This window comes from Mobula birostris, chromosome 25 (genome assembly GCF_030028105.1).
Source record: "Mobula birostris isolate sMobBir1 chromosome 25, sMobBir1.hap1, whole genome shotgun sequence".
Lineage (NCBI taxonomy): Eukaryota > Metazoa > Chordata > Chondrichthyes > Myliobatiformes > Myliobatidae > Mobula > Mobula birostris.
The window spans coordinates 10,416,791-10,444,708 of NC_092394.1; the positions used below are offsets into that span (position 1 = coordinate 10,416,791).

Consider the following 27,918-nt stretch of genomic DNA (forward strand, 5'->3'; position numbering starts at 1 on the left):
CTTCTATACCCTCCTGTTCATGTACTTACAAAACTTCTCTTAAAATACTGTAATCAATCCTGCACCCACCACTTCTGCTGGCAGCTTGGTCCACATTCACATAATCTCTGATTGAAGAGGTATTCCCCTTTAAATATTTCACCTTTCACCCACAACCTAAGACCTCTGGCTCTGGTTTTCAACCTCAGTGGAAAGAGCCTGCTTGCATTTATCCTATCAATACCCCTGAACATTTTGTATATTTCTATCAAATCTCCCTTCATTCTCCTATGCTCCAAAAAGTAAAGCCATAACCTGTTCAGAATTCCTTTATCACTCAGCAGCCTGTACATGCTGTATGGCTAGATAAAATCAAAATGAAAATAAACAATGTCAAGAGATATCATTGACAATGAGTAAACTAGCCAACAATATGCTTGTAAGTTTTCTCTGCACTCTTTGTCTTATTGATATCTTTCCTACAGATAGGTGACTAGAACTGCACACAATGCTCCATATTAGACCTCAACATCACCTTATACACTTCCAACATAACATCCCAACTCCTGTACTCAGCAGTTTGATTTATGAAGGTCAATGTGCCAAAAGCTCACTTTACAATCCTGTCTACCTGTGACGCCACTTTCAAGGATTAAAGTCCTAACCTATTCAGTCTTTTCCTATATCTCATTCCTCAAGTCATCCTTGTATGTCTTCCTAACGAATTAGATATCAACAAGCTGAACATTGTAAGCATCAAATGAATATAGAAAAGGCTCAGTAGGTCCAGCAGCATCTGTGGAAAGAGAAATGGTTAACATTTCAAATCCTACACCCTTCATGAGAACTGAACAAAAGAGGAAAAAAACTGACCTGCTGAGTGTTTCCTGCATTCCTTGTTTTATTTTTAATTTTAGACTTTCAGCATCTGTAGTACTTTTGATTTCCATTGGCTAATATCACGTTTGACTTTGTACTCCACTCTATTTCATGTGAAGAATGATATTGAACAGAGTACAAAATAACATAGGTTGCAAAGTACAAAGGTGCCATGGTGGTACAGCAGTTAGTGTGGTGCTATTACAACTCGGGGCATTCCAGAGTTCAGTTCCAGTGCTGTCTGTAAGGAGTTTGTACGCTCTTCCCCTGAACTGCACAGGCTTTCTCTAGCTGCTCCAGTTTCTTCCCACAGTCCCAATGGCGTGCCAGTTGGTAGGTTAATTGGTCTTGTAAATTGTCTTTTGATTAGGCTAGGATTAAATAGGTGGTTTGCTGGGTAGTGTGGCTTGTCGGACCCGAAGAGCCTGTTCCATGCTGTAACTCTTAAGTAAATAAATAGGTGGGTTGCTGGGCGGTGTGGCTCGTTGAACCGGAAGAGCCTGTACACACTGTATCTCTAAATAAAATCAAAATAAACAATGTCAAGAGATATCATTGACAATCAGTAAACTAGCTAGCAGCTTGTGGGTAGAATCAAATAACTGTGAATTGCAAACTCCCGAAAGTTGTTGGACAATTATGTTTGTCATCATTTCCTTCCTGGGAATGACATTCTGCCTCTAAGCTCCTCTTGAGTTTCATGAAGCTGCTGCAGTTGTAAAAATTATAAACTAAACTCGCCATAGAAATTGTCCTGTAGTTAAGCTTGTACACTGTAAGCTTAATTATTAGTGATTGTCAGTCAAGTAAATTTATTATCAAAGTACACATGTCCATTTTCTATTGGGCATTTAATGGACTGAACTGTGATGGAAAGTGAATAATTGTACAGTCTTCAAATTATTTGTTTAAAAGTATTGTATTTTAAGATATTTTTAGTTCTCACTTTGCTTTATTCAGTTTACTCTTTTCTTTTTACTTTAGTGTTTAGTTTAGAAGTAGAACAGTACAGCGCAGGAACAGGCCCTTCGGTGCACAGTGTTGTGCCAAACCAATTAAATGGCCAACTAATTGAATCTCTTCTGTTCACGCAATGTCCGTATCCTTCCATTTTCCTCACATTCATGTGCCTATCTAAACCTCTCTTAGAAGTCTCTAGTGTATCTGCCTCTACCACCACTCCAGGCAGAACATTCCAAGCACCCACCAATCTCTGTGTTAATATTTTTAAAAAAATAAAAACTTGCCCCTCACATCTCCTTTGAAATTGCCCCTCTCACCTGAAATGTGTGCCCTCTGGTTTTGGACATTTCAACCCTGGGGAAAAGATACTGAATGTCTCCTGTATCCATGCCTCTCATAATCTCATAAACCTTGGCCTCTTCCGTTCCAGAGAAAACAACTCAAGTTTGTCCAGTTTAATTTGGTTTTTTTTTTTTTTTTTTTTACAAATTTTGTTCTTTGTGTCACTCTTTTAAATTAAAGATGTGTTAATTTGGAATCCTAAATATTCTTTTAACAGTAACATATATTCTTTAAATAAAAACTTGCTGCTCCATCTCCCTGGTGTACTTTCACAGCACCTGACACAATGAACCAAATAAAAAGCAGTTTGTGCCTTTTGCTCTGTCTGCTCATGCCTTCGAAACTCTTATACAGAGCACAGGTGTGTCAAAGTATACTGTAGTACTGTGTAGATGTTAGATGTTAACTTGGGGTTTCACCCTTGTGAGCAATCCTGCAAAACAAAAACATTCAACTTTAGTTCATGTTTGATTACAATCTACATAATTGCGATGAGTGCAATATAATTACAAGGTGGGAGTTTGTGGTCTTCTAGTACCTAATAAATTAATATACTGATGGATCTCTGTGTGATATCAGGTTAGTTTGACATTTTGAATCAGAATTTAAATATCACAGACTTGGATGATTTGAACTTTGTTGTTTTGTGGCAACAGTGCAGTGCAAAGACATAAAATTACTAGTAATTACAAAAATAAATAAAAAGAAAGGAATAACAAAGTAGTAGTCCTTATGACTTCATGGGCCATTAAGAAATCTGATAGTGGAAAGAAAGAAGCCATTTCAGAATCTTTGAGTGTGGTTCCTCAGGCTCCTGTACTGCCTTTCTGATGGTGTCAGTGAGAAGAGGGCGTGTCTCAAATGTTGAGGGTTCTTAGTGATAGATGCTACTACAGAATTGTTTTAAGTAATTTTTGAACTTTCAAGTTAAAGTAATGGTAAATAATTCTTGAGTAAAATAACTAGCCAGTCCTCCCAAAATAAACTGCAATATTCTTAATGTGTGACAAAGGAAAGTTCAGAGACTATCACATAGCTCTTACAGCAATGGAAGTTTGTGTTAATGCTTTGTACTTGTGTGACTTCAATGCTTCCAAGATTGATGTAGTGTACAACTAACAAGATCAGCTACTTTCATTGTTGCAGTTGGCAATTGCTTGCATATATAAAAAGCTTTAGAGGAAACTCTCGTCTATAAGACATCTGAATTTCTAGTTGCACAATGAGAACTGGTGAAGCTGTCAGTCTTCCACTTTCCATGAGATGATAAATTGTAATTATCCTGACAGGGAATATTTCTTGTAACATTGGGGAGCTCTACAAGTTTAATGTGGAATCTAAGCATAACCTGTCGATGCCACAAGTACTATTTCTTTACGAGACTTTTCAATCTAGCAAAAGGGAGTTGCTAAATTTATGAATAAATTTGGATTATCGCCCTCTTGTCAGTGGCCAAGCACTGCTGATACCAGCTGGTTGCTGGATGGGCTTTTCACAGCATCTGTTAACAGGTGAAGATGTTGACAAATGGTCCAGAACAGTACCTGCTGTTGTGTGGTTTCACAAAGTGTAGTAAAATGGACTAGTAAGAGCCTTGTTCTGACGGCAGGAAGCAGTGGTCAGGATCTGAGGGGACAGAAATGTAAAACCTGGTTATATGTGCCTGTATTCTTCCGGGCTTGCTATAAACAATACTTTTTGAGAATATTGGGAGGTGAGTTAGGGAAATAATGCCCCCCCTCTCCCCCCCACTTTTATTTTGTTTCTAGCTCACCTGTTACATTGCAATATGTGTTATTAAAAGACAAACTGATCATTGGAGAAAAGAATTGCTATTACAGTTTTCCTTAACTACTTTGCCAGCCAGAATACCAAAAGTTGGGACTTTTACTGACAGTATTAATCTATCTGACAATGATTAAAAATAAGATTATGGTATTTGTTTTGAAGTTGATCAGTGTTGTAGTTGTTCCACTTTACTTCATTTCGGCTTTTACACCTATGTCATAAGCATTTCAGGTTGTATGCTGTGGCACTTTGATGGTTATTAAATTCGAGCTATTTAACTTGTATAATACTACAAGTTAAATAGCAAATAATGGACACAAAGGAATTATTCTAAAACTGCAGCCTAACCGAGGGGATCCAGATTTTTTTTTAATTGAACATTAGCCTGCATCCTTTGAGATGTGGCACTGGAGTGAGGTTGTGTGCTGTTTAACTGTGAAGGTGCCTGATTTGACTCTTTACATGAGGCATGCCGCCAAGCACCTTTGGGAGGCAAATCTTCAGATCAGCCTTGGAGCCACTTGTGGTAAGACTTTTGTATAAGTTTCCAAAATAAATCTTTCATCTTCAAATCTTGCAGAGCCCTGCATCAAAGAGGTGTTTATTAAAATTGGGAAATGACTCAATCTTTCTATTAATCAACCTTTGATTTTGTTTGGAACTATAAAGGTCAAGTTACGCAAATCTTGTTTGTCTTTAGGCAATCAAAAATTTGAAACACATGCATTTATTTGATTTTCTATTCCTTTGAAGGCAATGCTCTTGCATTCTCTGACATGTAATATTTTAATTGGATCTTGAGATTTATTAAAGGCTATTATGTGGAAACAGCAGCTGCATGTGTCCTTGGCTTGTTATCATATCAAACTCGGTGTTATCTGAAGTTCAGACAGAAGCCAAAATGTTTTTTATTTCTCATCATGTACAAAAAGTGTCTTCCTTTTTCATGTATAAAAATCACGATGCAGAACCCTTACTAGTTTTCAAAATAATTTCTTTTACCAATGCAGCAATAGTAGGCTTATAAATTTAAGATTCTAATGCTGCTTAGCTGCATAGTATGAATCAAAATGGAGAGTTGAAAAATCTTATTTATTCTAATTTATGAAATTGGTGACACAGATGTTTTACATTACAGATACAGTAAAGTTCTTGAGCATGTTTTAGTATTGCAGTAGAGTTAGATCAGGTTTATGTTACTCATAGTTGAACTTTCAAACACATTGTCATATTTGATAGAGATGAATTGTTTTATTCAGCAGCAAGTTCGTTTCAAGTATTCCATAAGATATAGAAGTAGAATTAGGCCATTTGGCCCATTGAGCCTCCTCTGCCATTTCATCATGACTGATCCATTTTCCCTCTGGGCCCCAACCTCCTGTCTTCTCCTCATATCCCTTTGTGCCCTGACCAATTAAGAATCTATCAACCTCTGCCTTAAATATACATAAAAACCTTTGCCTCCACAACTGCCTGTAGCAAAGAATTCCACAGATTCATCATCTGGCTAAAGAAATTCCTCCTCATCTCCTTTCTAAAAGGACGCCCCTCTATTCTGAGGCTGTGTCCTCTGGTCTTGGACTCTCTCATCATAAGAAACATCCTCTCCACGTCCACTCTGTCAAGGCCTTTCACCATTCAATAGGTTTCAAAGAAATCACACCTCATTCTTCTGAATTCTAATGAATACAGACCCAGAGCCATCAAATGCTCTTGATGTGACATGCCGTTGAATCCTGGAATCATTTTTATGAACACACAATAATCTGCAGATGCTGTAAAAGATCAAAGCAACACTTTCAGAACACTGGATGAACTCAGCAGGTTGGGCAGCATCAGTCAGAAACGATGAGTCGACGTTTCGAGCTGGAACCCTTCGTCAAGACTGAAGAATGAAAGATGGGGAAGGATTTGAAGAATGCTTGTAGCGTCAGTTGAAAGACCAGTAATTTGAAAAACAAAGGGGTGGGGGAAGGGAAGCATTGACGTCATAGCCCTGAAAACAATGGGTAGTGGAAGAAGGAGGCGGAACCATGAGGCAGCTGGGGGAGGGCACAGAGTGAAATAGGGATAGAGGAAGGGAGGGGGAGGGAATTACCGGAAGTTGGAGAATTCTATGTTCATACCAAGGGGCTGGAGACTACCTAGACGGTATATGAGGTGTTGCTCCTCCAACCTCCATCATGGCAGTAGAGGAGGCCATGTATGGACATATCTCACAACACTTCACTTGTGAGTCTGTTGGGGTCATCTGTTGCATCCAGTGCTCCCGGTGCGACCTCCTCTACATCGGTGAAACTTGACGCAGATTGGGGGACTGCTTCGTAGAGCACCTCCACTCCGTCCGCCACAACAGACAGGATCTCCTGGTAGCCATCCACTTCAACTCTGCTTCACATTCCCATTCAGATATGTGACCCCAGAAGCCATTCTGGCTTTTTTCTCCCTTTCCAGTCCCGATGAAGTGTCTTTACCCCAAACATTGACAGCTTCTCCCCCTTTGTGGATGCTGCCTGGGCCTCTGACTTTCTCCAGGATTTTGTGTGCTGATCTGACCCCCAGTGCTGCGTTTCTGCTCGGCAGTGATCCTGTGTGAGATAATAGGAAGAATGGAGACAGGAGAACAGAATAAACCAGTCCATGAGATAGTTGGGGAAACTACCAATTAGCTAGGCTATTTCATGTTCTGACTTAGCCTATTGTTAACACTTTCTCTGACATTCAGAAATGTACAAAAGCAATAAAAAATCAACCACTAAACATTAAATATCATTAACAATTTTAAAAATGCAAAATGTAAATACATAATAACACACACACACAATGCTAGAGGAACTCAACAAGTCAGGCAGCGTTTAATGTAATCTAATTAAGATGATGCCTGAGTTGGTCCAGCATTTTGTGGGTGTTACTCTGGATTACCAGCATCTGCAGAATCTCTTGAGTATAAAACGTAAATTCGTAACTCTTTAAAAGAACCCTTGCAACTGAAAACAAAAAAAAATCTATACTACTTGCTTCCCTTAAGGTGTTCATCCCCATCCAAATAAATTGAGTTGCTACACCCATGCCAAGTTAGACCTGTGCCAGTTCAAGGATTCCGTAGCATAGCTGCTGGGGAGTTGTAGCAAGTTTGGCGTCTGCTGCTGGATTCCATTAGACAGTAGGAAAATTGCCAACAAAGTTGTGTCCAGCAAGTTCAGAAGTTTGGCACTTTGTGCCATCATCTGAACTTGAAGGAACTTGTGTAGAGAACTGATGACATTTCTGTGCTAAACTGCTGGCATTTTCCCATAAGATCTGGACTATTGTTTCAACTTGCAACATGAAAGACCAGCAATCTGCAACATTAAGCAGTCTACTTTCTTTTCCATTGATGCAGCCTGTCTGCCGACAGGATTTCCACTATTTTCTGTATTTATTTGTATCCGTTCATCCTCAATCTTTTATCAGCTTTAAAACAGATTTACAAGCGGTTATTTGCATTTAATTGTTCTTTTAGAGACCCATTGATGATGTAGCTGAATGAACAAAATGAACAATATTTTTCAAAAGCTAAACAAAGCCTTCAAAAAAATTTCAGTGAACAAAAATACGTTAATCATTAAACACACATAAAAGTTGCCTGTGAATGCAGCAGGCCAGGCAGCAACTATTGGAAGAGGTACAGTCGACGTTTCGGGCCGAGACCCTTCATCAGGACTAACTGAAAGAAGAGCTAGTAAGAGATTTGAGAGGGGGAGGGGACATCCGAAATGATAGGAGAAGACAGGAGGGGGAGGGATCTCTTACAAATCTCTTACTAGCTCTTCTTTCAGTTAGTCTTGATGAAGGGTCTTGGCCCGAAACTTCGACTGTACTTCTTCCAATAAATGCTGCCTGGCCTGCTGCGTTCACCAGCAACTTTTATGTGTGTTGCTTGAAATTCCAGCATCTGCAGATATCCTCGTGTTTACGTTAATCATTAATGTGGTTCTTGAGTAATTCAGTCATGTTTAATCTTGTGTTTCTCCTGTATAAACTCTGCAGTCTTTCGTAATGACTTGTGTATCTAATGGAGATAATAGTTTTTAACATTGCAATTTTTCAGTACCTAGGATAATTTCCCATGGTATAGTTATAGAATTGTATGCTGTCAGACCAGTAAGTCTATGAACTTGTAATCAATTCATTATCAAAACTGTTAATCTCTCTGTCATTCATCTTTTCTGCAAATGTACTTGTGTACTAATGGCTTCATTGATCTGTTGTCCAGTGTCCTCAATCCATTTCTTTGTCTTGTACTGTCAAATCCTATGAGTCAGCTTATTATTATCACTATTCATTACCCTTTCCTGATTTTTGTATTTACCCAGACTGTGTAATCTGACATATTTTATCCCAGCTCTGCAAAAGCAAATTTCCATACTGAGCCCTGGTTAACCCTGCTTGAACACGCTTGAGTTCTGGCTGTGGTCTGTTTTTAAACCCATGCAGTCATTTTGATCTGGTTTCTAATCACTGATGTGGAACCTTGTCAGGATGTTTGAAAATCTAGTCAGCTTGTATCTAAAAATTAAAAGAAAAAAACTGCAGTGCTGGAAATCTAAAATAATAAAAAATAACATAAAATGTTGGAAATACTCATCAAGCCAAGCCACGTCTGTGGGAAGAGAAAAAGAGCCAACATTTCCAGTTGAAGACCTTTCGTCAGAGCATGGAGCTGTAATATTTAAGAAAAGTTCAAATCGGTCAGACAAATCGTTTTGAAAGTTATTAACTTCTTTTCCCAACTGTTATTGAATTAAATGTTATGTAATATCCAGCATTATTTCTCAACTCTCACATTTCAAGTTATACAAATTTACTAAACTGGGGTTTAGAAGGATAACAACTCAGCCAAGATAGAATGGCAGAGCAGACTCGATGGGCCAAATGACCTAATTCTGCTCCTATGACTTGTGTATGTGGCGTTGAGCTGCTAGGAGCCTTGTCACTCATCTTGATTTGTTGGCCAAATTTAAAACTAACTCATGGAGTCTGACTTTGCTTTATCAATGTACGCAATAAAACAATCACTGAAATGACACAGTGTCATTTACAAGCATATTTGATGTTCTTTTAACTTGTTTGGTTTGACATCTTTGTAAATTTTGGTCAAGTTATAGCTTTGACATTGAAATATTACAAGGGTGGAATATACACATTTCTAACAATGGAAGGCTTATCTTATTTAAAACCAGCTATAAAGAATTTTTCAGTTAGTCCTGACGAAGGGTCTCGGCCCGAAACGTTGACTGTACTTCTTCCTAGAGATGCTGCCTGGCCTGCTGCGTTCACCAGCAACTTTGCATAAAGAATTTTATGTTTGTACATGATGGACTGAAGATGTAATCAGAGATATGTATTACTTGTATCATCTGCCAAACTCTTTCTAATAATTTGAATTGAATTGACTTTATTTCTTACATCCTTCACATACATGAGGAGTAAAAATCTTTATGCTACTTCTCCATCTAAATGTGCAATCATAGTAATTTATAATTTATAATAAGTAGAACAGTCAATGCAATATAGGGTACATTCAAATCAGTGTGAGTTCATCAGTCTGATGGCCTGGTGGAAGAAGCTGCCCCAGAGCCTGTTGGTCCTGGCTTTTATGCTGCGGTACCGCTTCCCAGATGGTAGCAGCTGGAATAGATTATGGTTGGGGTGACTTGGGTCCCCAATGATCCTACGGGCCCTTTTTACACACCAGTCCTTGTAAATGTCCTGAATCATGGGAAGTTCACAACTACAGATGCGCTGGGCTGTCTGTACCACTCTCTGCAGAGTCCTGTGATTGAGGGAAGTACAGTTCCCATACCAGGCAGTGATGCAACTAGTCAGGATGCTCTCAATTGTGCCCCTGTAGAAAGTTCTTAGGAATTTTATTTGAATGCATATAGTATACAGAGTAAGGTCGGTGAACTTGTAGCACATTTACAGGTTAGTATGTATGATGTTGTAGGCATCACTGAATCATGGGTGAAAGAAGATTATAGCTGGGAGCTTAATGTCCAAGGATACACATTGTATCGAAAGGATAGGTAGGGAGGCAGAGAGGGTGGCCTGGCTCTGTAGGTAAACAATGAAATTAAATCATTAGAAGGAGGTGACATAGGATGGGAAGGTGTTGAATCGTTGGGGATAGAGCTAAGGAACTGCAATTGTAAAAAGATCCTGATGGGAGTTGTATACAGACTCCCAAATGGTAGTAAGGATGTCTACAAGTTACAATGGGAGATAGAAAATGCATATCAAAAGGACAATGTTACGGTAGTCAAGGGGGTCTTCAATATGCAGGTAGATTGGGAAAATCAGGTTGGTGCTGGATTCTAGGAGGGGGGATTTCTAGAGTGCCTACAAAATGGCATTTTAGAGCAGCTCACGGCTGAGCCCACTTCAGCTATTCTGGAATGGGTGTCGTGCAATGAACCAGAATTGAGTAGAGAGCTTAAGATTAAAAAAAACCTTAAGGGAAGTGATCATAATATGACCAAATTCACCCTGAAATTTGAGAAGAAGCTGCTAATGTAAGATGTATCAGTATTACAGTGGAGTAAAGGGAATTACAGAAGCATAGAGGAGGAATTGGCCAGAATTGATTGGAAAAGAACACTGGCGGGGATGATGGCAGAACAACAATGGCTGGAATTTCTGGAAGCAATTGGGAAGGTACAGGAATTATGCATCCCAAAGAAGAAGTAGTATTCTAAAGGAAAGATGACACAACCATGACTAACAAAAGAAGTCAAAGCCAAAGAGAGGGCATATAATAGAGCCAAAAATAGTGGGAAGTTAGCGGACATAGTGTCAAGATTCAGGGGAGTAGTTTTTGGATGGCGATAAGGAAGAATTGCTTTTCCCAGAGAGTGGTGAATCTGTGGAATTCTCTGTCCAATGAAGCAATGGAGGCTGCCTCAGTAAGTATATTTAAGACAAGGTTGGATAGATTTTTGCATAGTAGAGGAATTAAAGGTTCTGGGGAAAAGGCAGTTAGGTGGAGATAAGTCCATTACCAGATCAGCCATGATCTTATTGAATGGCAGAGCAGGCTTGACGAGCCAGATGGTCTACTCCTGTTCCTATTTCTTATGTTCTTATGTAGGATTGGGAAGCTTTTAAAAACCAACAGAAGGCAACTAAAAGAGTCATTAAGAAGGTAAAAATGGAATAAGAAAGTAGGCTAGCCAGTAATGTTAAAGAGGATACCAGAAGTTTCTTCTGATAAGTAAAATGTAAAAGAGAGGCAAGAGTGGATATTGGGCCACTGGAAAATTATGCTGGAGAGGGAGTAATGGGGGACAATGAAATGGTGATGGTATTTTGTGTCAGTCTTCACTGTTGAAGATACTAGCAGTATGGTGTCAGAGATCATGAAGTGTGTGATGTTGCTGTAATTAGAGAGAAGGTTCTTGGGAAACTGAGAGGTCTGAAGATAGGTAACTCACCTGGACCAGATGGTGTACACCTCTGAGTTCTGAACGAGGTGGCTGAAAAGATCGTGGTGGCATTAGTAATGATCTTTCAAGAATTCATAGATTCTGGAATGGTTCCAGAAACTGGAAGATTGCAAATGTTACTCCACTCTTCAAGAAGGAAGAGGGGCAGAAGAAAGGAAACTATAGGCCAGTTAGTCTGACCTCAGCATTTGGGAAGATGTTGGAGTCGATCAAGAATGAAGTCTCAGGGTATTTGGAGGCACATGATAAAATAGGTCATTGCATGGTTTCCTCAAGGGAAAATCTTGCCTGACAAATCTGTTGGAATTCTTTGAAGAAATAACAAGCAGGATAGACAAAGGAGGAATAGTTGATGTTATGTAAGGATTTTCAGAAGGCCTTTGACAAAGTGCCACACATGAAGCTGTTCAACAAGTTAGGAGCCCATGGTATTACAGGGAAGATTCCAGCGTGGATAAAGCAGTGGCTAATTGGCGGGAGGCAAAGAGTGGGAACAAAGGAAGCCTTTTCTGGCTGGCTGCCGGTGACTAGTGGTGTTCCACAGGGGTCTGCGTTGGGATCATTTCTTTTTACATTATATGTCAATGATTTGGATGATGGAATTGATGGCTTTGTTGCAAAGTTTTCAGACCATATGAAGATAGATGGAGGAACAGGTAGTTTTGAGGAAGTGGAGGGACTACAGAAGGACTTAGATTAGGAAAATGGGCAAAGAAATGGCAGTTGGAATACAGTGTTCAGAAATGTATGGTCATGCACTTTGGTAGAAGAAATTAAAGGGTTGACTGTTTTCTAAATGGAGAGAAAATACAAAAAACTGGGGTGCAAAGAGATTTGAGAGTCCTTGTGCAGGATTCCTTAAAAGGTTAATTTGCAGGTTGAGTCTGGTGAAGAGAGCAAAGGCAATGTTAGCATTCATTGCAAGAGGAGTAAAATATAAAAGCAAGGATGTAATGTTGAGGCTTTACAAAGCACTGGTGAGGTGTCACTTGGAGTATGTGAACAGTTTTGGGCCCCTTATCTTAGAAAGGATGTGCTGAAACTGCAGAGGGTTCAAAGGAGGTTCACGAAAATGATTCCAGGATTGAATAGCTTGTCATATGAAGCGCCTTTGATTTCTCTGGGCCTGTATTCACTAGAATTCAGAAGAATAAGGGGTGATCTCATTGAAAGCTATGAAATCGTGAAAGGCCTTGATAGAGTGGATGTGGAGAGAGTGTTTCCTTTGTGTGAGACTAAGACCAGAGGACACAACCTCAGAATAGAGGGGCATCCTTTTAGAATGGAGATGAGGAATTTCTTTAGCTAACAGGGGTGAATCTGTGGAATTCTTTGACACAGGCAGCTTTGAAGACCAAATCTTTATTATATTTAAGACAGAAATCGATAGATTCTTGAGTGGTCAGGACATGAAGGGACACAGGGAGAAGGCCAGAGATTGGGAATAAGAGGAAAATTGAATCAGCATGATGAAATGGTGGCGCAGACTCAATGGGTCAAATGACCTAATCCTGCTTCTATATCTTATGGTCTAATAGAAAGTTTTGGGTTCAAGTTCTACCTCAGAACCTGCTGCACTAAAATGCAGGATGATTCTTCATTACAGTAATAAGGGATTGCCACACAAGGGTACGTTATATTTAGATGAAATGAGTAACGTGGTCCATCTCCTCGGTCAGGTGAATTTTAAAAAATCACAATGCTGTTTTGCAAGAAAGTCAGGGAATTGGTTCTGGTGCTCCAAGTCAATATTTATCCTTGACTGCCATTAAAAGTAGATTGCTGTACATGACTTGATTGTTTTGCAGTTTACAGCAATGTCAACATAAATAATCTTTTATTAGCTGTAAAGTACTCCGCTACACATGAAAGGTGTTATTAGAAAAGCAACTACGTCTTTGTATGTTTCCTACACTTGTAACCACAGCAGATGGTTATTTCAGTGATAGTGGCAAGATTATTCTTCTGATCAATCTGTTAAAATTCCAAATCTCCTGTGTTGGCAATCAATTTTATCTCCTGTGCTACATAAGAATATTTGTGCAAGAGTTTTTAATTTGGGAAATAGAATGCCCTCTACAGTGTGGATTTTTGTCTGCACTGGTGGTGTAGTGGTACCTGCACCCAAGCTTCGTAACAGGTGGTCCTGGGTTCGAATCCGGCTGGCTCCTTGCAAGCTTTCCATCTGCTGGGTAGAGTGGAAAAACTAGCAACTCAGCCTTATAAGGAAACAAATGCTAAAGAATTGGTAAGGCTGCCACCCAATTTGCCAAACAAGGTGTGGGGAGGAACTTTACCTTTACTTCTTTTTACAGCCTGGATTTTTACCAAATGTGAAGGTAGCCAGAGGGCCTTTTGAAGAGTATATTTAAAATAAAGCTGATATGATTACAAAAAAACGGATATGTTTGGTAACTATAGCTTATGGCTAATTATTGATTGTTTTTTGCTAGTGTTACAAATGCTAAGATAGGGGACTGCTACTAAATCTTCATTTGCAAGGATCCTGGGGAAGTGGATGGATGCGGATGGGGGAGTAGATTGGATTGAAATTGCAGGGAGATTTAAACCCATGAACAAAAATTGAGGCATTTTGTATGAGGCATGGAATGCTAAAGTTGGGCATGGTGCACGGTTGCTAGGATTTAGTGACTATCAGAGTGGGCAAGTATAATGGGGAAGTTGAACTTGAAATTGGATAGGGTGCATGATTTAGGTGAGATATGTGGCATATACTTACTGTAGGATTTCAGTCGAGAAAGCATATGAGCAGTTGAGTCTGGTGATGATTAAGGTATGCACAATGACTTCACTATCAGGCTGAGGTTAAGCAAAGATGGATGATGGTGTAAACATGTATTATTTGTAGTGAGGTGAAGGTGGAGTTCAAGTTTAGTTAGGCTGACCAATGCTTTGGTATTGTGAATGCTCTGATTCCACATTATACAGTTGTTAGGCAACAGCAGGTAGTGAGTTTGTGGAACTTTTGCTCAGCACTGTAAAACATTCCACTGTTAAACCAGATTAGATTATAGTGGATGAGGTGTGTTTAAAGTACCATGGTCATGGGTGAAATTGTTTGCGGTAATTCAAAACTAATCGTGTTTATGACACCAACCAGTGGTTTAATATTTGTTTCTAAGAATATTATTACATTTATTGGATTACAATTTCACTTAAGGATTTTTTTTTAATGAACATACTTGTCTTGAGTTATTGGGATAAAGCATAGAAAAACATAGAAACCCTACAGCACAATACAGGCCCTTTGGCCCACAATGTTGTGCCAAGCATGTTCTTCGTTGTGAAAAATATACGTAGTATGTTATGAGTACCTATTAACAAACCCTGCATCTAATTGACACTACAGTCTGATAATTGTCCATGAAATGTGTGGATTTGTATCTGCAAGACTGGTATTTAGAAAGACTTGTATCTAGCTAGCACCTACTTTGTGCCATTAACTGATGTGGAATGTACTTGGTATAGTTGAATAAGGGTAAATGTAGAATACTTGCAAGTTAAGTTGTCCCAGGAGAGTGTTAAACTGGTTCAAATTTGTCAAAACCAATTTAGGACACGATCAAAATTGTTCATACACACTCTGCTCAACGTGGGATTGGGAGGGAATATTAGAGGTTTTCCTCCCCTCAGTGTTGCAAGGCCCGTGAGTTTTAAATCACAATTCAGTTCCTCATTTTAATTAGTTGTTCTTGCCTCTCCTCCAACCCTCTCATTTTCCATAAACTGTCTTTAGCTGAATCTGGTAATAAAATTTGCAGCTTTAAATTCCTAGTTTTAGCCCCCCCCCCCCCCCCCCATGGATTCTGATATTGAAAGCTATTTTCTCCAGGACATTTCCCAACCCACAAGAAATGTACTTTCCTGATGAGCACAGATCCAACGCTGTTTTAAGAAAATTGGATTGGAATATTAAAGGCACTGCAGTGATTAAACCAAAGTGCAGCTTCTCTCTGGTTTATTAAATTTATTATTTTAATGTAATTGTTTATTAACCCACTACCTAATGTTTATCTATTTTAAAACTAGATGAGTTTCAGGGGTGTTGGATTGTTTATATGGATTCCATGGTTGTAAAGTGTTTTTATTTGTTACTGGGAGATTAGAATATAAAAGTAGGGAGGTTATACCTCAATTATATAGGGCAGTGGTGAGGCAACGTTGCTGTCCATTTTTAAGGAAGAGAGTAAATGCACTAGAAACAGTTCAGAGAAAAGTTTAAGCTAATAACTGGAATGGGTGGGTTGTCTTGTGAGAAAGGGTTGGACAGCTACTCTTGTATAACACCTGCAATTCAGGAGAGGAGAACCATTACCTCACCGTGTGCCCATGAGCCGCTAACTCACCGTGTGCACGCGATGCTTCCATGAACCGTGACCTCACCATGTGCTCGCGGTGTTTCCACGGGCCGCTAACTCACCGTGTGCACGCAATATTTCCATGAACCGCAACCTCACTGTGTGCTCGCGGTGTTTCCATGAACCACGACCTGACCATGTGCATGCGGTGTTTCCATGAACCGTTACCTCACTGAAGTGCACACGGTGTTTCCATGAGCCGCTAACTCACCATGTGCACGCGGTGTTTCCATGAAACATTACCTTACCATGTACACACGATGTTTCCACCAGCCATGACCTCACTGTGTACACATGATGTTTCCGTCAACCGTGACCTCATCGTGTGCGCACAGTGTTTCCATGAACCGTTACCCTCACCGTGTGCACACGGTGTTTCCATAGACCACGACCTCACTGTGTGCATGCGGTGTTTCCGTGATCCGTGACCTCACCATGTGCATGTGTTTCCATGAACCGTTACCTCACCATGTGCACGCGGTGTTTCCGTGATCCGCGACCTCACCGTGTGCATGTGCTGTTTCCATGGACCACGACCTCACCGTGTGGCAAGTGGTGTTTCCATGAACTGTCACCTCACCATGTGCACGTGGTATTTCTGTGAATCACGACCTTACCATATGCACACGGTGTTTCCCTGACCCATTATTTCAGTACTTTTTTTTCTTTGTTTGCACTACTTATTTAATTTAGCTTTTAAAAATACATATACTTACTGTAATTTAGTTTTTTTAAATTATGTAATGCAACGTACTGTTACTGAGTAACAACAAATTTCACAACGTATGCCAGTGATATTAAACCTGATTCTGATTGTCTTGTGGGAAAATGCTGAACAGAGGGGTAGGTACTGTTTAAAAATAAAGTATTGCCCATTTAAGAAAGGGACTCTGAAATAATGTGGGCGGTGGAAACAGTGAATTTGAATATATTTCCAAGTCAGAGGTTACTGGGTTTTTGTTAAGCAGCAAAGTGAAAGATTACCACAGGCAGTTGGGAATGTAGAGTTGAGGCTACAATCACATCAGATCTTATTACATCGTGAAGCAAGCTCAAAGGGTTTGCAAATTCATATGTGTGTATTTGTTTTGAGACAGGCAAAGCTTTTAAGAGAGTATGAAGAACAAATATAGTGATCTGAAGTAGAAATGGTGTTCTGATTGTTATACCCTAACCCCAGAGTAATGAATATTTTCCATGTGAGAGTATGTTGCAAACATTGTTTTAGCTAGTACATGTAATGTTGTAATGTAATTTATTTTGATGTAATGAGTCTAATCTTACTGATGTTAACATTGTTTGATATTCTCATGCTTGATAAACAATCATAGAATTGCACTTTCAGCCCACCTCATTCATGCTGACTGATGCCAGTGCTGACATTATTTGACAGCATAATACCCATATTCCTTTTTTGGCCTTTCCTTGCAAAATATTATCTGTATTAAATACGAGTACCTGTCCAAATGCCTTTGAATTATTGTAATTGTATCTGCCTCTTCTATCTACTTTGGCAGCTCCTTCCAGAAACCCATCATCTTATGCTCGAAAAACCTATCTCTCTGATCTCCTTTAAATTTTTCTCCACTTACCTGTGCCCTCTAGTTCTAGACTCCCCTTCCATGAGGAAAAAGAAACTGCCCTTCATAATTTTATAAACCTCCATAAAATCACTTCTTACCTCTTATCTTACAGTGAGAATAAATTCAGACTATCCGTTCTCTCCTTATAACTAAGCCCTTTATTTGAGGTAATATCCTGGTGAGATCTGTTCTGCATTCTCTCTATTTCTGCCATGTCCTTTCTCTCGTGCAGGATTTGCCAACCTTTATTATGCCAGGACCAATGCCATTAAGCAAGGGGGGTTTGGAACCCCTGCAATCAGAAAACTGTGCGTAATGCCTCCAGTGTCTGGATTAAACTCTTCCTGCAAGTGCCTTGCCCATCTTTTCGGCTGTTACTCCCATTCTTACTCTATCTTTAAATTGCCCTGCACATTTATACATGCAGTGCAGGAGGCAGATGTTCCTTCTGACGGATGTGTGCAATTGCAAAGCAAATCCTAAAAAACTAAGCACTGGTTCAAAGCTAACAGACTCAATTGACTTGGAACATTTTTCTGAATTACTTTATGAAAGATAAACCTCTTCAGTTCATTGACCACTTTTAGAATTCCATATTGTGTGAGATCAGTGTATTTCAAGCTGTACTTTGCAAATCATATTATTGCTAATTAGTTCTCCTGCATTAGCTTAGACTCCAGTGCTGATGGAAGTGCAGCAAGATAGCTGGCAACTGATTTCACCAAGGCTGATAGGATGGCATTGTTCTAATGTTCTTTTAGTTTGATATTTCAGATATGTTCAGTTATCTGGAAAAAATGCACTCAGTAAATGTTAAGACACATCTGTAAGTCTTGGATCGATGAAACCAATGATTGAGTGGGATATTTTCCAGCACAAAATAGATAGAACATAACGTATTACATTCAGTCTATCATCAAACAGTAGATGGGTGGAAAGTAGCAAAGTAATGAATTCTTGGTAATCGATAGTTATTTGGCAGCTTGGTTATCTATGGTTATCTGACAGCTTGGTAATCGATAGCTATCTGGTAGCCAATATGTGGAGATTTGACGGATGTGTGAATGCTGGTTCAGAATGTCCAAGGAAATATTTTGTTTCAGCATATATTATTTTCTCAAGAATGCACCATTTTTACATTTGGCACAATAATTATCAGAGTTTTTAATTTGTTTTAAAACAAATTAATTTCTCTTATTCACTTTGTCATTCTGGTGATCTCTAACACTACAGTTGGAAGATTAATTTATGAGAGATTTAGAGAACATTGCATGTTGTCAAGAAGGCATTATGCAATGGATTCTGGTTAATTGGGGCACATTAGAACCAGTACATTTTGGCTCAATTAAGCAGCTGTCCCAATTAACTGAAGTTTCATGGAAATGGTTGAAAAGGTATAAAAAAGACAATTCTAATTTGTTCTGTGCTTCATTTAAATATATATAATTTGATACTCAAACGGTAGTTTGAGTATCAAATTATATATATTTAAATGAAGCACAGAACAAATTAGAACGCTATCAATACTACTACAGTGCTGTAAAACTGTATTAGTTCCAAGAATAATTTGGCATACGCCGTCGTGTTCTTTTGATTAGATGAGCAAATCTAGTTCAGATATGGACTGCCTTCATACAGTGCTACCAACAACTTCATCCTCCAAATCTTCATTTTCATTGTGACATTCAAGATGGTTGCCAATACCTTCAGATACTTTGTAGTTCCTATCTTGTTTACAATGAAATAGTTTCATTTTCACTCCTGGCTGTTCCTGCCATCTCCAACTTGAGTGCCTAAAACTGCAGTGAGCAAAATAGTTCTGAATTGTTTAACTGCTTATTTCTCAGCAACTATCAGTGACTGAAATCACCGCTTTTTGAACACAAACACTCTCAACTGTCACTATTTAAAAACTGTTCGCTCTACGCTCAGTATAGTGACTAGTAGCCACACAATGCACACATCTGAAGATAGTTTAAAAACAGTTTGACAACAGTCTCCAGTCCCAGCTAAGCAGCAGAGTATCTCAAATAAACAAAGAAAATCCCAGCTGTTCTTTGATTAGGTCTTGTTGTTTAAGAGTTGGCCCAAATAAGCAGCTGCCCCGATTAGCTGATATCCGAATTAATTGGAATCCACTGGAACTTCGAGGATTCTAAATTTTAGAGAAGAAGCCTCTGGTGGGTTCTTTACTCTCATACGGTTCAAGAGACCATTCGATTATCAAGTCTATGCCAGCACCAAGAACGATTCAGTCAATGTCATCGTCCCACTTATTTCCCTGAAATCCAGTTTTTTCCATATGCCCATTAACTCCTTCCTGATTCTCCTACCACCTGCCTACTCTAGGGATGGTTTATAGTAACCAATGAAACTACCAACCCATTTATTTTGGGGATGTGAGCAGAAACTGGAGCATCTGGAGTGAGCCCACATGGCCAGTCCCCAGACTGATAGGACTGGTTCGAGCCTGACCATTACTACTTGTTCCACCATTGTGTTGCCCGTATAGCTGATGAGTAATGGGATGCATGCATAGAGCGGAATCTGATCAGAGCAGACACACTAAAAGCAGTTTGGCTGAAGGAAGACAAGAATGTGTACAAGCTTTCAAAAGTTGGAATAAAGTTATAAATGGACATGGAAGTGAGCTTTTTTTGAATATTGGTGATGATGACAAACTTGACTGGTTGATCCCTGTTAATTCATGGGCAGATTTTTCTGAACTCAGTATTATAACCAGGTTTCATGTATGAATGAGCTTAGTGAAAAGGTTGTGGCACATTTTATCCTGGAAAGACAAATCACAGAGTTGTATACTGCATACATATTTTGATAATAAATGTTCTTTGAACCTTACATTCTTTGCTTCTACGAAGGTATTGGGTAAAGACTTCAGGATATTCAACCTCCAACTAGTGGTTGCTGATGAAAAATATCAACTCCTGCCTGAGAAACAACTTGGATCTGCTTCAATTTGCCTGTCAGAACAACAGGTCCACAGCAGATGCCATTTCATTGTCTCCTCACTCAACCCTGGAACATCTGGATAGTGAAGGTTCATGCATCAGGATGCTCTTTATCTACTACAGCTTGGCATTCAATGCTATCATCTCCTCAAAACTAATCAATAAGCTTCAAGACCTTGGCCTTATTACCTTCTAGTGCAATTAGATCCTTGATATCCTGACTTGCAGACCCCAGAGAGTTTGGATTGGCAGCAACTTCTGCTCCACAATCTCCATCAGCACAGGTGTTTAGTCTCCTGCTCTTCTCACTTTACACTAATGACTGTGAGGCAAAGCACAGCTCAGAATCGAGTTTATTATCACCGGCATGTGATGTCCAATGCCACATGTAAGTTTGCTGATGACACCACTGTCATAGGCCGAATCAAAGGTGGTGATGAATCAGCATATAGGAAAGAGATCGAAAATGTCATTGAGTGGTGTTATAACAACAACCTCATACTCAATGTCATCAAGACCAAGCAGCTGATTAGTGACTTCAGGAAGAAGAAACCAGAAGACCAAGAGCCAGTCCTCATCAGGAGATCAGAGATGGAGAGGGTCAGCAACTTTTAAATTCCTCAGTGTTATCATTTCGGAGGATCTGTCCTGGGTCCAGCATGTAAGATCCATCACAAAGAAAACATCGCATGCCTGTACTTCCTTAGAAGTTTGCGAAGAATGCGCACGACATCTAAAACTTTGGCAAACTTCTATAGATGTGTGCTGGAGAGTATTTTCACTCATTGCATCATGGCCTGGTATGGAAACAGTAAAGCCCTTGATTTGAAACCAGAAAGTAGTGGATACGGTCCAGTCCTTCATGGGTAAAGCTCTTCTCAACATTGAGCATATCTACACAGGAAAACAGTATCCATCATCAAGGACCCACATCATCCAGGCCATGTTGTCTTCTCACTGCTGCCGTCAAGAAGGTGGTACAGGAGCCTCAGAACCCACACCACCAGGTTCAGGAACAGTTATTGCCCCTCAACCAGGCTGTTGAACCAGAGAGGATAACTTTGTTTACCCCATTGTTGAACTGTTCCTATAACCTATTGACTCACTTTAAAGGACTCTTCATCTAACATTCTTGATCTTTATTGCTTATTTGTTTATTTATATATATATATGCATATTTTGTTGTCTTTTGCACATTGCTTGTTTGTCTGCCCTGTTGGGCGCAGTCTTGCATTGATTCAATTATGTTTCTTGGATTTACTGTGAATGCCTGCAAGAAAACAAATCTTGGGGTTGTATATGATGACATGCATGTACTTTGATAATAAATTTACTTTGAACTTTGAACTACAAAAGCAATAATAGAATATAGTGCTTTAGGCTTGTGTATATTGATATCAACTTGGTTATTTCTTCTGCTTTTCCCCCTTTGACATAGCTGAAATGTTCTCAAAATAATCAGAGTTGTTGGAATTCATCATGTAACTAGCATGTATTTTCTCCTGGTCTGTGATGGAGTTTAGGTATTGAATTCAACTCAGGCAGCCAATTGCTAGTTCCATTTGCTTCTGTTTTTGCAGCTGCATCTTTTGGGGAAGTGGGAAGTATTCTAGCAGGTTCCTGATGAGAGCAGAAGATCAGTAAGTTTTGAAGGTCTCAGGTTGTACTGCTTGCTACAGAGTACCTAGCCTCTGTCATACTCTTGCAGTCACCGGATTTATAAGACTGGTCTGCTTCAGCTTCTGGATGTGGACGGTCTCCAAGATGGGCATTTACTGTCCATCTGTAGTTGCCCATGAGCCAAAGCTAGCAACAATCAAGGAATGGAAATTTGTAGAATGTGGTCCCACACACCTGAAACCCTTGTCCTTGGTAGTAATGGTTGAATGTTTGGGCAAAAGGTAGAAGGTTGCCACAAAACAGCAAATTTCCTGACATATAAGAATGCCAGTAACATTATACTGTCTTAAATCAACATGCACCTCACATTTTGTGTCAACCTGTCAAACTTCAGGCCATGCACTCAGGGATGTGTGTTAATATTATTTTGTATCTATGTGCTGAACTATACAGTAGTGCTAGAAAGTTTGTGAACCCTGTAGAATTTTCTCTGTTTCTGCATAAATATGAGCTAAAATATGATCAGATCTTCACTTGTCCTAAAACTAGATAAAGAGAGCCCAATTAAATAAATAACACAAACACATTATACTTGTTCATTTATTTGTTGAGAAAAATAATCCAATATTACATGTATTTGTTGGAAAAAGTATGTGAACCTCTGGGTTAATGCCTCCTTCAAGAAGGTATTTGGAGTCAGGTGTTCCAATCGATGAGATGAGATTGGAGGTGTGGGTTGTAGAGGCACCCTGCCCTATAAAACGACACACCAAGTCAGGTTACTGACAAAGCCTGCTCTTCTCAAGAAAGATCTGTTTACGTGTACTTTGCCTTGATCAAAACAACTTTCAGAGGACCTTAGAAGAAGAATTGTAGAGATGCATGAAGCTGGAAAAGGCTACAAAAACATTTCTAGAGACCTGAGTGTTCATCAGTCCACGTAAGCGAAATTGTCTACAAATGGAGGAAACTCAGTACTGTTGCTACTCTCCCTTGGCGTGGGCATCCTGTGCACTGAGCACAACGTGCAATGCTGAAGGAGGTGAAAAAGAATCCAAGGGGAACAGCAAAATACCTACAGTGTTTTTTGTGTTATTTGTTTAATTAGGTTCTCTTTATCTGGACCCGGCTGGTGGCGTAGTGGCATCAGTGCCAGACTTCGGGACGAAAGGTCCGGAGTTTGAATCCAGCCGGCTCCCCTGCACGCTTTCCATCCGTGCTGGGTTACGAGCTGGTGATCTCTTTGGAAACTCACCCGGCAGAGGGCAATGGCAAACCACCGCTGTAACTTGCCTCGTACGCGGTGCCCCACGTCAGAGAGGCGTGGAGGGAAATCGTCCGCTAACCGGAGAAACTCCGGATGCAACGTACATTTCCTTTTTTTCTCTTTATCTAATTTTAGGACTTGTGTGAAGAACTGATCTCATTTTAGGTCATATTTATGCAGAAACAGAAAATTCTGCAGGGTTCACAAACTTTCTCAATGCTACTGTATGTACTATGTGTGACCATATATTCTGTGTTTCTCACCTTACCCCAGAGGAACAATGTTTCATTTAGCTGTATATATGTGTATGGTTGAATAATAATAAACTTGATATTGTTGGTTGAAGATTTGATGGTAGTTATTCAAAGCCAAGGTAAAGATAGATTTCGCTTATTGGCATATGTGTGGTGATATTTGTTGTTTAGATGCACGTTAGAATGCAGTTCCATTAACAAGTAACTTTGCTCTCTTATGAATTAAATTGATTTACTTCTGGAAATATCAGTCACTCAACTTTTCTGCTGAGCTGACAAAGTCATTGGTGAAATAACTGAAGAATGTTGGTTTGGCAATGTTTCCCTGAGGAAACTTCTGCTGAAAGATCCAATGATTGATGTCTGACAATGGCACCAAATTGCTGGGTGTTCCAGTGAAATCTTGCGTCTGTGTCATTCCTTATCCACTTGACATGTATGACTTCGTTTTATTCCTAAAGTTTGCCTTGGTCAGGGTCCTTTACTTATTCAGTTTTTTGGGATCTTGTGATCATTGTTAAGGCAAACATTTATTATCGATCTGTTGTTACCCATGAGATATGAAGGTGAGCCAAACTGAGCAACAATTAAAGAATGGGAATTTACAAATTGTGTTCCCGTGCATATGAAGCCCTTGTCCTTAGTAGCAATGAAGGGTTTGGTAAAAGATTGAATGGTGCCACAAAGCAGCAAGTTTCACAACATAAGTTAGTGATAATAAACCTGATTCTGAAGTAACTGTTGTGTATTTTGCAGGTGACAGATTGCAGCCATCTGGCAGAGAGAATGAATGTTTAGGGTAATAGATGGGTTACCAGTCTAGAAAGGTACTTAGTCCGGAATGTTTTTTGAGCTTCATGAGTTTTGAAACTGTTCATCTGAACTGATGTTGAACAATGCATTTTGATTTGTTTTATTTTGTTCAGTTGTTTTATGAGCAAAGCATTGGCTTTGGTGTTTCTTTTTTGTTTCTTATGGATTCATTAGCAGTTTTGCTTACGTAGGAATTAAAATTCAGGATGCAGACTTTAAAATGAGACATAGTACAGATAAATAACATTGGTGTTCTATTTGCTGATATTTGATGTAAATGGATTTAGTTTCAATACTCGGAAGAACTTTGTACTTTCTGCCATGTGACTAATCATGTGCATGCACACTGGGAATATTTATAGTTGGTTGCCAGCTGCTGGCTTTTGGTATTTTGCCTGCTTCTCTGAGCGAGACTCGATTGCAAAACATTAATGCTTGTAAACAGAGAAAAAAATTGTGTTCTTGTTTTGCAAAAATCCTAAATATGACCAAGTTTCATGGCCAATTTAATTTTACAGAGAGTTAGAGATACTGGAAATAAATGTGAGCATTTTGTGTTTAGTTTGTTCTTTCTGTGAACAAATGCAAGCAATTCTTTCCTCTCCATAACCCGTCTAAAGACAGTAAGAATTGTTTGCACCAGCAAATGTTAACACTGTCCAGAATGAATACTTGTCCTAGTTCAATTTTGGATATTTTATTTTTGACTCCAACTGTTTAAGAATGTTGGGTTGTTTATATTTTTCCCCTTTTTCAGAGACAGAATTCACTGAGAAACATATTTTTTTTTCTGTGCTGACCCAAGAGAAGTGGTTGAGGAATTGTCCCAGCTTGCACTTTGTAGAGCTGTGAAACAGTCCCAAATTTCCACACTCTCTAGGCACATTCAGTGCAGATTGGTGATAACACATCCTCCTTGCTGACAAACACTGGCGCACCTCAGGGGTGTGTGCTTAGCCCATTGTTCTCTATATACACATGACTGTATGTCTAGGCATAGCTCAAATACCATCTATAAATTTGCTGACGATACAACCATTGTTGGTAGAATCTCAGGTGGTGACGAGAAGGCGTACAGCAGTGGGATATGCCAACTAGTGGAATGGTGTCGCAGTAACAACCTGGCACTCAATGTCAGTAAGACAAAAGAGCTGATTGTGGACTTCAGGAAGGATTAAGACAAAGGAACACATACCAATTCTCATACAGGAGTCAGAAGTGGAGGGAGTGAGCAGCTTCAACTTCCTGGGTGTCAAGATCTCTGAGGATCTAACCTGGTCCCAACATATCGATGTAGTTATAAAGAAGACAAGACAGCGGCTAAACTTTATTAGGAGTTTGAAGAGATTTGGCATGTCAACAAATACACTCAAAAACTTCTATAGTTGTACCGTGAAGAGCATTCTGACAGGCTGCATCACTGACTGGTATGGAGGGGCTACTGCACAGGACCGAAAGAAGCTGCAGAAGGTTGTAAATCTAGTCAGCTCCATCTTGGGTTCTAGCCTACAAAGTACCCAGGGCATCTTTAGTGAGCGGTGTCTCAGAAAGGCAGCGTCCATTATTAGGGACCTCCAGTACCCAGGGCATACCCTTTTCTCACTGTTACCATCAGGTTAAGAGATACAGAAGCCTGAAGGCTCACACTCAGCGATTCAGGAACAGCTTCTTCCCCTCTGCCATCCGATTCCTAAGTGGACATTGAATCTTTGGACACTACCTTTTTTTTAATATATAGTATTTCTGTTTTTGCACTTTAAAAAATATCTATTCAATATATGTAATTGATTTGTTTATTATTTTTTAATTTTATTTATTTTTTTCTCTCTGCTAGATTACGTATTGCTTTGAACTGCTGCTAAGTTAACAAATTTCACGTCACATGCCGGTGATAACCAACCTGATTCTGATTCAGGGGTTCCCAGCCTGAGGTCCACGGACCCCTCAAGTTAATAGTAGGGGTCCATGGCATAAAAAAACAGGTTGAGAACCCCTGACTTGGGGTCATTTTCTCATTGTTACTGTCAGGGAAGAGGTGCAGAAGCCTGAAGGCACACACTCAGCAATTTATGAACAGCTTCTTCCTCCCGCTGTCCGATTTCTAAATAGACACCGAACCCGTGAACACTACCTCACTACTTTCTATTTCTGTTTTTGCACTATTTATTTAACTATTTAATATACATATACTTACTGTAATTCAGCCTTTTCCCTATATTTATCACGTATTGCTTTGTACTGCTGCTACAAAGTTAACAAATTTCACGACATGTGCCGATGATATCAAACCTGATTTCGATTTAGATTTATCACTATTTTCACTGTCTAATAGAATCAGTGGTGAGCAAAGTGGCATAAATGTAAATAGTTAGAACAAATATTTGTGATAAGTATTCAATTTGATTTTATAGCTGCTGTTTAAAATATTTGCATTGATTTATCTGAAGCAAACATTTAACTAAGAACCATCCTGACTGTATCTTCCTACAATCTGTTATTTGTATTTGAGGACTGGATGGTTTGGATTCTCCACAATGTATAGTGATACTTTTCACAGAGTTCATGAAAAAGAACTTTTGAACAAAAGGAGTATTTGCTAGTCAAAAATGAATGAGTACTAAGGGGAATGGAGAGGGTGGGGGTTAGTCCAAAGGAGAGAATTTAAAATAAAAGAACAAAAACCAGGTATTGCAAGGCTCCCAACCTGGGATCCACAGACTCTTCGGTTCATGGTAAGACTCGATGGCATAAAAATGTTTGGGAACCCCTGGCAGAATTCTGTAGGCAGGCAAGGAAGATAGCTAAGTTGAAATAGTTTGATGTTAAAATTCCAGAGAGCACAATGGCTGAAAGATTGACGTCTCGTGTTGGATTTAAGGGAGGCAATAATACAACGAACAGCAAATGGGACAGTCCGGGACATGCAGTTGGCAAAGTTAGCAGCTATTATCAATTAGCCCTTTCAGCAACTGGCTTTGTGAAAATTTTAAAATCTGAATGTGTAGCTAACAAATGCCAGAGCAAATCCTCGTTCAGTATTGTTCTTGGGTCTTAATACAAACACTTATTCTTTAGAAGTGTTGTGGAGTTGGCTTAGTGGTGCTCAGCTGTGTATGGTTTAAATCAGCTGAAGTAAGCTGTTTTTCTGTAACATTTGTTCCTATGCAGCATGTTCAGGAGTAAGCATTTTCCGTCCCATAAAGGGGAAAACCTGCCACAGAAGTCATTAATTGGATGTTTTCTTTTCATTTCAGGAGACTCCAAACTCTGTTCATTTAGTGATGGAGGTAAGCCTAAAAAAGACTTTGGCTATAAATTTGTTATACCAGTACAATCAAATAATCTACAGTGCAGTGTATAATTTTATAATTGGCCACTCAGCTCTATTGGTAATTATATTCAAAGTTCATTTTATTATCAAAGTATGTATTCTTTATGCCACCTTGAGATTCATCTCCCTATATGCAGCCGCAAAACGAAGAAGTGCAACAGAAGCCATTAAAAGTACAAGGCCATCAAACACCCTATGTGCAGAGAGAGAAAATAATTAAATTCTGCAAACAATAAAAGTAAGCAATTAGCATTCAGAACAGAAGTC

At 39.3% G+C, this 27,918-nt stretch overlaps 1 protein-coding gene and 1 long non-coding RNA gene across 4 annotated transcripts in view; both read left to right on the forward strand.

The window, feature by feature from the left end:
• ulk2 (unc-51 like autophagy activating kinase 2) overlaps positions 1–27,918 on the forward strand; it is a 117,728-nt gene that overhangs the window by 19,270 nt on the left and 70,540 nt on the right. For all 3 annotated transcript variants that reach the window (XM_072243513.1, XM_072243514.1, XM_072243515.1), the window contains exon 4: positions 27,575–27,607. In XM_072243513.1, coding sequence (XP_072099614.1) covers positions 27,575–27,607 — 33 coding nt within the window. The remainder of the gene's footprint in view (positions 1–27,574; positions 27,608–27,918) is intronic.
• LOC140187791 (uncharacterized) lies at positions 1,880–21,713 on the forward strand. Its single transcript, XR_011883152.1, has 2 exons — positions 1,880–1,957; positions 20,277–21,713. It is a non-coding gene; the product is annotated as an uncharacterized lncRNA (long non-coding RNA).